We start from the raw sequence: 12,495 nt of genomic DNA, 5'->3' as shown, positions 1-12,495 counted from the left end.
AATCTTATTCATGTGGAGCATATTTACTCTTGCAAGGGTCATTAAGTAAAGAACCATAATTTTCTACTTCCAGTTCTTTTTCAGTGAACAGAAAAGTCAAAGTCTGTAGCAACCAAGTCTCACCATCTCCCTTTGAGCTGGATCCACACTGTTCTGTTGGTGCTAAGGGGACTCAAGATCCTTACAGAGTATTAGAGAAGGGACATTATTTTACCTGGAAGAAGAGGATTATGTTCCATATCAGCCCAAGAACCAAAGAGGGGTTGCCGTCTGCTATTTCTGCTGCATCGATGCTAACCAGTTTAACCTGGAGAGAAGCAGTTTGTCAGCTTACAGGAGGTTCCAACGAAGACCATCTACACTATTTTCCGTCACCCTCATAAACCTGTTTCTCTTGCTCATCCTGCGCCATTTGTCGCTGGCCAAGACCACCTCTCAGGGACACTCAGAATGCGGAAGCATATTGAATGAACACATACATAGTGCTTTCCACATGAGACGCCACCCCAACCCTTGCAAGTACCAACTCAGTCCATCCTCACAGCAACCCTGCAAGGCAGGTGCTTCTACTAACCCGAGAGTTAGGAGAACATTCTGGTTAAACACAATGTGCCCAGGGTCGCACAACTTGCAAGGGTTCAGTCATTCTTTTCCAAGGAGAGGTGGCAGATGCCCAGGAGATCTGCTTTCAGGCACTAAGCCTACCGACCCTCTGGATTGAGTGAGCCCTTGGACAAATACAGAGCACGGACACCAGCAATCACAGACCCCGGGGGGTGGGGTGGGAGGGCTTCCTGGGCTACATATTTCCTTCTCCTTGCTGAGCTGCCCTTAAAAATGTATAAAACATCCTTTGGGGGAAGAGGAGAAATAAGATAAGTCAAGATCAAGCCTGCAATCCCCACCACAGACTTCTGCCTGGGACACTTGGGAAAGGAAACGTGAAGAGAACTGTTGACACGGATCCTTCCTTTCTCCACTTCTTTCCCCTCTCCCTTTCCATCATGGCTCTGCAAATCGTCTGACGTGGGCCTCTGATCCTGTCGGTTGCGGGGGTTCCTGACACTGCCCGCCATCGGCAAAGCCTGGCTCACCTAATTGAGGGCGACTTCTGAGTTCCCTGGCTGACGTCTGTTTTGCGGGCTGATGCCAAGAACGTAATTCAGACAACAGGGGCTCATCGCTGGCCGGCGGGAGGCCAGGAAGGAAGTTGTCAACATTGTGAGCAACACAGCCAATCAAACGCAGGCCCCTGTTCTGTCCACATCCATCATGCGCACACGTCAACAGGACCGATCGCCAGCCAGCTGTGCCTGCCCTTTCCCAAACCCCGGCCCTGGCAGCTCCCAGCTTTTCTGGTTTACAGAACACGTTCCTGTCCAGGGGAATCAAAGCCATCAGTCAGCTGGCCATCCTCGTCTTTACCCCTGCCCAGGGAAGCCCGGATGACAACAGCCACAGCCCTCTGAGCTGGGGTTCCAGAGGGAGAGAGAGACAGAGCTGCCTGGTAGGGATGCCGTGATATGATGGCGTCCTTTCCCGAGAGAGGGGAGAGGAGAGGGCTCAGTAGGGAGCCGCTGGCCCTTGGGAAGGTCATTTGGAGTCTAAAACACTGTCCTAGGGCCAAGAGAAGGTGGTGGCGGCTGGTGATCTCAGGCCCCAAAGAAGCAGATGGCCCAAAGGTTTTGGTTGCCTGGACACTTCATTTTTGGTGAATGGACAATTTAACAGCTAGATTTCAGTCAAGAGCGTCAGGTACATTCTCTACCTCTTCCTCCTAGGAAGGAGGGTTTTCCAGCCTGAAAGTGAATGGATCAACTGGTGTCTGGAACTCCTTCTTCCCTCTGGGCTGGCATGTCCAGTGTGCTAAGCTAGGGCCAGCATGATAATGGCCCCCTGATGGAGCCAGAACTGTGGCTTTCACAGGGTAGTTCTTTTAATGCTCACAGTATACCCATTTCTCAGATGAGAAAGGTAAGGCTCAGACTGAATGACTTGCTGGAGGTCACGGGGCTGGTTCTGTGGGGCGGCCCGTCTCTGCCAAGGGGGTCAGCACTATGCCCTGTGATGCTCGGCCATGGGGAGGGTGGGAAGGTCCACGCAGCCATATCTGCACCCTGGAGCAAGCATCCAGCCCCAGTTTTGGGCACCACCTTGGCTAAGAAGTGACATGCATTCAGGGTAGGCACTGCTACAAAGGTAAGGCTGACCCCAGCACACAGGTGGGTGTCGCAGGGAGTCAAGCCAGTTCAGAGTGGCAAGTGGCAGCAGCTGCCCCAGCGAGCCCTGGTTCTGGGACCAGCAGGCTTTGCTTCTGACACCTGTTTAGGGCAGTATGGAATTTTCTTGCTGCTCCTGGACGTGAGTGGGGAAGCCTGGATTGGAAGCCAGTGGACCACGGGACTCCAGGCCCCGGGCTGGTCCACGTTCAAGTGCAGGCTGATGGTGTAACCAGCTCTGCAGAGAGGAAGCCTTTCAATGGATACAGGATGTGCCTTCTTTTTAAACAGCCTCGTTGAGATAGAACTGACGTTCTGTTCAATGCACCCACTACAGCGTCTGGTTCCGAGGCGTTTAGTGCAGTCACGGGCACGAGTAAGCACCACCACGGCCACTTCAGAACATCTTCACTGCCTCTGACAGAAGCCCCACACCCTCTCCCTCCGCCCGTTCCTCGGCCTCCTCAGCCTCCCCCAGCCCTCAGCGCTCACTACGGTGCTTTTATCTCTAGATGTTTCCCTGCCCTGTGCATTTCACACGAACAGAATCACATACTAAGCATTCCTTGTGTCTGCCTTCTTTCACTGAGCAGGTACTCATGCTGTAGCATGCACCAGCATCTCTCTCTCTTTTATGGCTGAGTAATATTCCATACTATGGACAGACCACATTTTGTAGGTCCATGTGTTGGCTGATGCGCTTTTGGTCTATTTCCACTTTTTGGCTATAATGAACAGTGCTGCTCTACACTGCTGTGCTTTTTGGCATCTGAATCACCCTCCCTTGGGATCTGGGACTTTCTTCGCTGTGTGGCTGTAGAAGGCAGAGTCCACTTCCTCCTCAGAAGGCAAAATGCACCTGGGCTGTGGGCTAAGACCCAGGCTGGGCTGCCACAGCACCCTGCACAGGATGTGTGATGCTGGTGGCCAGCACCATGGTGGGCTCTTTCCCCAGGCTGTGGGGGCCACCTAGAGGCAGAGGGGCAGGGAGTTGGGGTTGGCCCTCACCGATCTTCTAGGTGGGCTCTGCAATGTCCCTGGCACTTGGCCTCCCTGGGCTCCATCCCTGGTTCTCCAGGTTTCCAGTTCATTCTGTGAGCTACTTGGCATCCTTCCAACAAATTCCTTTTCTGCTGAAATCAGCCACCTTCAGATCTGTTACCCCGAGGACCCAGATGAAATGGACTTCAGGATGAAGTCTGACTACACGTGCTGCCCCTTTAGGCTGACTGAAGACTTTTTTCTAAACCTAGAGTAATTGCTGAAATCTAATGAAGGAGAACTGTGGAATTTCATCCCTCCTGGGCCACCGTTGCCCATCCACAAGGACATGGAGCAGAGGTCCAAGTGCAGAAAAGATGCACTAAGTCTAGAAAGTCCCAAAAAAGAGGAGGGAATGCTGAGATACCCCGGCACCCTTGGCCCTCTCTCCTCTGTTTCTCTCCTATTCTAAGTTCCAAGAGGAAGTTTTACACTTGGGTGTGCTCGGTGCACTCTTAGAAATTAAAAGGTCAACTAAATTCCAAAGATCTGAGAGCCAGACAGCAGCTCCGCCCTCCCCAGGACGGGCTGGGCATCAAGGTCCAAGGCTGGAGGACTCGGGTGGGGTGGGCAGGGGCGGGCTGCGCCCCCGCGGATGGACTGTCTGCTTGCCGTTCACCTGAGCTCGGTTTACTTTGGCCATGCTAGCTGGATGCCCTTTTCACATTTCATGACCGGCACAGGACTTCCTGTGGGTCCTTCTGGCCACAGGACTGGCTCCTGTTCACAAGATGTGCTCCAAACACTTACATTGCTATCTTCCAAAAACTTAAGCGCTTTCGCTATGTTGTTCAGCCGGAAAATACGATGCGACGAGGATTTGTACTCATGCAGCTGCAAAACAAACGAGAGGACGTTAGCCCACACAGGCGCTTTGGGGCTGCGACTGGCGCTTTTCTTTTTCTTCACCCTTTTTACATGAATTTCTGGAGAAAGTCAGGGGTTTGTGGCTAAAACCCGCCTGGACTGCATCCAAACCCACACACGCACCTCCCGGGGCGCGCCAATGTAACATCAGGGACCCTCGACCATCAGCCCTGTGTGGAACCACGACTTGACTCACTGGAGTTGGCAAATGGGGGGAACCCAAGTAAGTCGCCAAGGGACAAATCTGCCTAGTTTCTCTCCTCGACCCAGCTCCTGGCTTGCTGGAATCCCCCTCCTCCAGAAGCCCGCAGTCACGTGCTCTCCTCTCTGCACTGACGCTTTGCTTGGGACAATGAGCCCTCGCTGTCCTGCATCGCCACTCAGCTGCTAAATCATCCAGCCCAGGCCCTCCCTGGTGGCAGCAGATGTTTCTGGTTTTGGCCGAGGGCTTTGTGGGCAGTTATCTCAGGCAGAGGAAAAGAGGGAAAGAGGCCTGCAGAAGCTAAGATGCTGACAAGGATCTTAGGCCAGCGTAAACCCCTGCAAAGAAGCCCCTGTGCGTCCCCGGGAAGGGCTGTGTGTCACTCCGAGGTCGAGCTAACCGGGAGGAGGAGGCCTGCTCTGGCTGTACTCCAGAACCACAGCCTCCTGATGGAGACCCCCGACTCCACGGAGGCTGTGCCCAGTGCTCTGAAGACCAAGCAGGGAGCTGTGTCCTGGGAGCACAGAGCGAGGGGCCAGGGCACAGTCTCTCAGGCAGGCTTCTGGAGACCATGCTGCTGGCTCACCTGAAAACTGCTAAGCAGCCAGATCCTATTTTTGCAGCAATGGGCTCATCGTTCACTAGAATTCCCTGCCTGCCGGCTGATGGGCATCTCCCACTCTGCTGTTGGGAAGGTGAAGGTGGGAGGGATCAGGGTGAGAACCCAGCCACACTTGATCCAAGAACAGAAATCGGGGCTCTGATGGAATAGTGGAGAGCAAACTGCAGAGGCCCTGGCTGGCTGGGCTCAGGCGTGGTGCCGCTGTGAGCCCTCTCCACTCCTGCACGCAGGCATGACAGGTCGCCAAGGCCAATGCAAACACTTGAATCGAGAGCAGCATTTTCAACCTCGACACCACTGGTGCTTTGGATTCAGTCTGTGCCCTCAGGGACATTTGGCAAGATCTGGGATATTTTTGGTCACCATATCAAAGGGTGCTAGTGGCACTTAGTGGTCAGATACTCAACATCCTGCGGTGCACAGGACTGCACCACACAGCAAAGCCAGCAGAGCCAAGTCCAAGAGCCCGGCTCCAGGCAGAGGAGCAAAAGGACCAAACTGCAGGAAGCAGACACGGGCTCCATGGAGAGGAATGATTGCCAACATCAGCGGGCGTCCTTCAATTCAGTGGTATTTAAAAGGATGTTCTAGAAGCCAGCAGTTCTAGTGCCAACCTCAGGTTAGATAATAGAATTTGGTTGGTAAACGTCCTTCAGTTTTTCTGATTCTTAGCTGTTACTCTAGCTAACAACTGGATAGCTCAACTTTAATTTTTGAGTTCCAATTTTCGTCTATCACAGGTGTGCTGTAAACACTGGGCATTTATTTATTTACTCACTAAGATTTGCTTTTTAAAAAAGATACAGCTTAGCTACATGTTCATATCACGCTTCTCATGGATAAAGGAATGTCCCCTTCCACGTGTCTTACTGCAGGGTCTACGCACCCTGGTGTGTGGGCGTTCCTCTATGCCTGGCCTTGTGCCCTGGAGCTTTAGTGACCCCAAAGGCTAAAGGCTGGTTGCAAGCCAGGGGGCTCCTGGACGGTGGTAGAGTCTTTAAGACGTGGCGCCTCGTGGTGAGGTGTGGTTCCTGGAGTGTGCCCGTGAAGGGGACGCTGGGCCCTCAGTCCCTTCCGCTCTCAATCTCTCTCTGCCTCCTGGCTGCCCCGGGGGAGCATCTCCACCACCATGGGCTCCTACTTCGATGTTCTGCCTCACCTCAGGCCCAAAGTGACAGGGCCAAGTGACCTTGACTAGAACCATAGCCAAATAAGCCTTCCTCCTCTAGGTCGACCATCACAGGTGTTGGTCAGGTGACGGGGAGCAACACCTCCCACGCGGAGAGACCTTCAGCAGGGGTCTCCTCTGTGTTTTGGTTCCTCCTGATCCTTCTGTAACATACGTACCAGATTTCGCCCAGACAGGACTTCTAACAAAGCCATTAGGATTTTGCCATCTTGTATATCAACGAATAGGTCTGTCACTTCTAGAGGTGGGTCACACTGTGGAGCACGGGAAAGAAAGCAACTGATTAGTGCCCAGCGTAATCCACAAAAATACGGCAGAGACGCAGGTTTCAGCTCAAGAGAAAACTTCCAGACATCCGGGTCTGTCTCTAGGCAGAAATCCCATCCAAGGGTGTAGAAGGCCAGTCCCCTGGAGGTGACTCCTGGGCAGCACACGCACAGCCACCTGGCAGGAGATCTACGCAAGAGATTCAGAAACAGGAGGCTGATTCAGTAAGTGACCCTGGGGGCCCTCTGAGCCAAAAATCTCAGACCCCAAGATTAGATTGCATCCAGGTTTCTGCTTACAGTTAGAAAGAAATGGCACATCCCGATAGCCTTCGGATGGGGGAACAGGTTCAAAGAGGCTGCGTGACACTCCGGCTTGTGGCTAAGCAGCCCCTTGGTGAAGTTCTCCTCCCTGCATCAGACCATGCAGGCAGGACCCAAGCATCCCCCAGGATGCAAAGCGATGGCGCCCGGGGTCAGCTGCACTCCAGCCTCAGGCTGGGTGTCGGCAGGGTCCCCCATCTTCAAACCACTGCTGTCTCTGTATGTGCACCCGCCTGAGGTTCTGTTGACTAAACGAACTTGATAATAACCCCTGTGACGTGGCATGGTGGGGACTTTGTTCCCATATGTTTTATCGGTGCCTTAGAGTTGTGTACCAATGGGATCTGCGGTTAGGTGTTCATACATGTGCACAAAGCAACAATGTAACTTGACCAACCTCCTTCCCGTCTCTTCCCCTCCCTTGGTGCCTACCACTCCTTGGTCCCTTTTCTCCAATGATCTCCCTTGGATTTTTAAGAGATCCAACTCATGGTGGGGACTTACTGTGACAACCTCGCAGAGCAGGGTGGGGAAACCTGCATTCTCTGGGGGCTCCTACTCTGCGTGAATTCCTTTTGGGATTGGGACTTTGGCCAGGTGAGAGCGGTTAGCCTGGGTGCTCTCTCTGCTCCTGGGGACAAAGGAAGGGCTGAGCTTTCCCACAGGAGGCAGGAGTAACAGAATGCAGTGCCGCTGGGCTGTGGCAGCCCTAGCCAGCCCAGACGGGAGGTGAGAAAAATCTCGGCAGCACAGTGGAACGGCGACCAGTCACCTTTCTCCTCTGGGAAGGCTTCCTTCCTTTCCGGCACAGCCTTGGAGGGACTGTGTTTTATTTTTTATTAGGGAAAGCAGCATTTCCTTACCTTTTATATGAGTCCCTGCACCCCAGTCAGTCAAAACACGGGGCGATTCCACCCACAGGTGCACCGAAAAAGGTTCTGCTTCAAGAGCAACAGCGACTTTGAACCAAAAGGCAAATTATTTTCTTTGTAAACTCCCCCAGCTCCGGGGCACATTCCACACCGAGCACGACAGCCTCGGTTACCAGGGCTCTTATGGGAATGTGACTCCTGCTAACGGGAGGCAGAAAAGGAGACACCCAACCAAACAGCCCCTGATAAATGGACTAACAGAATTCCAGTTACCAGCCCTGACCGTGGCCGGGCCTGACTGGAGTTAAACCTGAAGAATAATTTCCATTGGCAGTTCCTGTAAGGGCCTCTGCCACAACATCAAACGGCCTTGGCCTGGGTCCATGGGAGGGGTGGCAGGGGAGATGTTGAAACCGCTCCAGTGCAAACACTCCCGGCCCGAACATTCCCCGGGCTTTGGAGATTGGTATGGCCAAGTCCTCGGCACCCCCAGGGCTTTCTGCATGATCTAACTCCTTTGGTAAATTAGGGAATTTTTCCAGAAGCCAGAGACTCAGTAAATATTCCTGACAGCCTTCAAATTGCAGTTAAGCCCAATTCACCAAGGAGTTCCTGGCTTTCCTTCCCAGGAAAGGCTGCTCTCAAACGTCTCGGGGTTGGAAACATGGCTGTTAATTTCACCCTGTTTATTACGCTTCAGGCTCAGGTGCGATCTGATTTATCTACAGAGCAGCCGCTACCCACCTGCCCTGACGGAGGGGCGGCAGGAAGTTGGCAGAGGAGAGCATCCTTGAGATGACAAATGCTGACAGAGGTTCACCGTGGGGGGCGAGTGAGGGCAGAGGCATCGCCAGCTCTAGGTGACGCTCTGTTCTTTTCTGTATTTATCTATTTACAAATAATTTAATAAAAAGAAAGAGAGAACGAACGAACTCCTCCCTGGCTCTCCTGGGCCCCGCAGCAGGAGTTCCCAGCCACCTTGACACACGGCCGGCATTACTTCGAGAGCTCAGAAAACTCAGGTTTGGGGACCATTTTTTCTGTTTTTCAAAAAATGGCACCTCACTTTATGAGTAGTGCCGAAAATGCACTGAGGAGAAAAGAGACACCCGGGACCCCTAATGTGGGGCACCACCAGCTTCCAAAAGAAATGAAACCTGGCTGGTCTTAAGCAGCCGAGAGAGGAAGTTGGGAGAAGGGACGTGAAATGAGTCCTGATAAACTCAGCTGCCTACAAAGACACGAAGCCCATCCTGCCGCGCCAGCCGACACAGGACGCCTCGGCTGGCTGCCCTGGCCTACATCCAGAACTGACTGCCTCCCGCCCACCCGCCCCTGCCTGTCCTCTGGTCCCCAGCTCCTCCTCCAGTCTGGGGTTGGCGCTGGTCTGGTGTGTGCAGGTGCGGAGGCCAAGGGAACGTCCCAGGAAGGTGGGAAGGGAGCGCGGGGAAGGGCCTCTGGTCCAACGCCCAGCAGAGGCCAGGGAAGCCAGGTCTGGGCCTGTTGCCATCCAAACCAGATGGAGGGAACCTGGGCCACTGTGAGGACTAAAGCAGGCGCTGCAGGCACCTCGTACGGAGCACAAGTGGTGAGGGTGAAGCACCTCGTGGGGCAGGAATGTCACTCATCAACAGGACGCTCATGTCATTGATCTTGCACAAGTGAGTCAACTGCCTGCCCACAGTGGACGCTGGGATGCGCCCGAGAGTTTGAGGAGCAGGGTGGCGGCCTCTGGGCTGTGGACCTGGGCGGGTCTTCAACATCACCTGCTCTGTGGACGCACCTCCCGCCCCAGCTAGACCAATAATCCCAGGAGGCCAAGCTGGGTCTTATCCTGTGTTCCCGACACCGAGTGTGGGGCCGGCAGGAAGAAGGCTCTCGGGCATGTTTACACGAGTGGACGGCAACCTGGGGGCTGCCACCGCTCGGCGCCGTCCCCGAACTGCAGACTCGGTGGTAGACGAATGGATCACTTGACAAGTCCCGGGAACGGCTCACCTTTTCCAGATGTAGATTTATCCACCGAGTAAAAGTCCTCTTCTGCACATTTTCCCTCTCAACTGAAAACAAAGAAATGCCATTAGTGGGAGAGCAGGTGACACACGGCGGGGATGCCTGCAGAATCCTGCCCTCCTTCTTCCCAGGGGACAGTCCATGCAGGCAGCAGGCAGAGTCCTGCAGTGTCCCAGGTCAGAACAGAGCCCTTCCAGAAGGAGGGCAGCACAGGCTTACGGGGCACCCTCGGCCCACTTCCCCGGCCCCAGCCCCAAGCACCCGTGTAACCCGCGAACTCAGACACGGGGCGAAATGTCCTACGCGACCCACCACGAGCATCAGGACGTGGGACTCTGCAGGCTCAGAAGCACTGGCGGACACACGCAATGAAGCCACAGGCAGGGGTGCTGGTGCGCCTTCTCCTGGCGCAGACACGGGCCTGGGAAGCTGGGTGGAGGGAGGCGGGCTGGGGTCCGGTGGATGATTAGGAATGAGGGTGGGGGCCTGGAATGTGCCAGAGTGTGTTGGAGAGGATGTGACGGCCTTGGGTCAGACTTGGCGCTGTTGTCTCCTGGCTTTGTGTGATGGGCCAGTCGCGCACCCCCTGCCCAATCTGCACACTGGCTAAGGAGCCCACCCGGGCCCTGCAAGGACCCCTGGATCCTGCATACCACGCGCACCACAGTCCCTGCTACCATGGCCACTGATTTTTTGGTAGCTATTGTTTTCAGACGCAGGAAGGGAGAATGTCGCAGCCGCCTGCTACGGCACCCCGGGGAGCAGAAGGACATGAACCAGGACGGGTCCCTGCGTCCTGGGGAGGTTGCTGCCCAGACAGGCTTTTTAGTAGCATTTTTACCATGAAGGGCCACTGCCACCACCCTCCACTGCAGGCAGTTTGCTTCCTGAATCTGAGCCTTACGACCCCCTGTGCCAAGTGGACACTGTTCTATAGATGAAGGAATGTGCTCAGAGGGGTTCCAGAGGTTTGCCCAGGGGAGAAGCAGGGGAGAAGCAGAGGATCGAGGCTCGCCCTCAGGACTGTCCCCCACCCACGGGGTTTGAATTCCATCTCTCCCAATGGCGGCAAAGATGCCTGTGATAGAAATAATAGTGACTTCGAAAAGATCCACTGGAGCACTTGCTGTGGGGCAGGTGCAGAGCTAGGCTCTGCACAGGCATCAGCTTGCTTAATCTGCACTACAGCCCCTGAGGCAGGTGCCAGGATGGCCTTCAGATGGTACACCTAGGGCCCAAGGAGATGCCATGCTGGCCCAAGGTCACACTACCAGTAGGCTCATCCTTTCTATTTCACAGATGAGGAAACTGAGGAGCAAATAGTAGGCAGCCACGCTGGGTGCTGAGCCCAGCTCCCTCCCCAGCTCCATGGCTGTGGCCACCTGGTGGGTTCCCAGGGAGGGGTGAGGCACCAGCTCTGGGTCCTGGCGCAGTGGCCTGTGGCAGCTGCCTCCTCAGCACTAAGCTGCCACGTCTCTCAGGAAGCGTCCCTGAGTTGCCCACACCCGGCGAAGCCTCAATTACTAAGCTCTGGATTTCAGCATACTGGAAGAACAAATCACAGATACCTAACGCCACCTCACACTCCTCTGGCAGTAAGAGCACAGGAGCCAATTTATCTCCTGGAGGAGAAAACAGGGTTTCTGCAACGACTGTGGCGCCTTTTTCCTCTTGGTCTCATTATGAGGCAGATAGCGACGCCCATAAATCAGATTTTAATATTGTGCCTTTCAATCTTCTTAATTGAAGAGCCAGCAGACAGTAATTATGCACATAACTGTTTTTCTCTCATTTTCCTCCTTTTCTGAAGTGAAGGTCACTGGCTAGTAGGCGTGGGAATGAAAGATCTAACTCCAGCAAGCTGTGCTTCATGGCTGGGACTAAAGGGAGAAAGGAAAGAAGTTGCTAAAAATGAGAAGGTGGGGGGCTTTGCTGGGACTGGTGAGTCAGCCTCAGAGACTGCGTGCCGCTTCGACGTATCTGGCCCCAGCCCCATTCGAGATCTTTGCAGGTCTGCACATAAGATCTGCCCTGTCCTCTGACGGCCACAGTGCTTTCTAGTCTGGGTGCTCTGCATGTTAGTTACCGTCTCTGCATCTGATGGACATGGGGCTACTTCTAATTTTTCACTGTTACAAGCCCAGGAGCGACGAGCTTCCGAGCTTCCGTCTGTAAGCATCCTGGCACATGCCACTTTGTGTACAAATGTACAAATGTTACTTCTTACTCTTGACAACTGAAAGTGGAACTGCTGGGTCTTAGTGGTAGGCACATTTAAAATTTTAATAGCCACTTCCAAATTGCCCTCCCAAAAGGCTGCCCCAGTTTAGACTCTCCCCCACCTGTCTTTAAACAAGTTTATGGGGACTGTAAAGTATTTACACACACATTCAAACATGCAGACTGGTTTCTCCATCTGGCCTCAGAAAGAGCAAAGTATATGCCCTGGAACAGAGGTGCATTTAGTAGAAGCTGGTGAGAACCAGGGTCAGGCTGCTACTTTAACGGCTCTCGAGGGTGTAAACGAGGCGGTGGGTGTCTGCAGGTCTACACATGCCCTCTCCATCCACGCAGAGGCCCATCCATCCATCCATGCCTCCATCCACTCATCCACCTGCCCGTGTATCCATCCACCCATCCACCCATCCACCCTCCCAGCTGATATTTATGCAGTGACTACTCTATGCTGGGAGCTACGCCAGGCTCCAGGGGCAAAATCAACAATGAAGAATTAGGCATTCATGGGATCTGCACTCCAAGAATTCACAGCCAAGCAGGAGAGAAAACATCGATGTCACAAGGCACATTCTGCAAGGAGAAATGAGTTAGAAAGGTGGAGGGTGACTTCATACCACATGGGGTACTCCCCGGGGCCCTAAG

At 54.0% G+C, this 12,495-nt stretch overlaps 1 protein-coding gene across 3 annotated transcripts in view; it reads right to left on the bottom strand.

The window, feature by feature from the left end:
- Positions 1–10,231, bottom strand: part of LOC306654290 (calmin-like) — a 36,509-nt gene extending 26,278 nt beyond the window's left edge. The window contains exons 1-4 of one of the 3 annotated variants that reach the window (XM_079127680.1): positions 9,601–10,231; positions 6,299–6,394; positions 4,011–4,094; positions 215–307 (exon numbers count right to left, since the gene is read on the bottom strand). In XM_079127680.1, coding sequence (XP_078983806.1) covers positions 215–307; positions 4,011–4,094; positions 6,299–6,334 — 213 coding nt within the window. In that variant the 5' untranslated portion in view covers positions 6,335–6,394; positions 9,601–10,231. The remainder of the gene's footprint in view (positions 1–214; positions 308–4,010; positions 4,095–6,298; positions 6,395–9,600) is intronic. The other 2 variants (XM_079127682.1, XM_079127681.1) reach the window with 2 other exon arrangements.
- Between the last annotated feature and the right edge of the window lie 2,264 nt (positions 10,232–12,495).

The sequence above is a fragment of the Sciurus vulgaris genome (genome assembly GCF_902686455.1).
Source record: "Sciurus vulgaris genome assembly, chromosome: 2".
In the NCBI taxonomy this organism is placed as follows: Eukaryota; Metazoa; Chordata; class Mammalia; order Rodentia; family Sciuridae; genus Sciurus; species Sciurus vulgaris.
The sequence above is the reverse complement of the archived record's forward strand: the minus strand, read 5'-3'. Positions and strand labels throughout refer to the sequence as shown.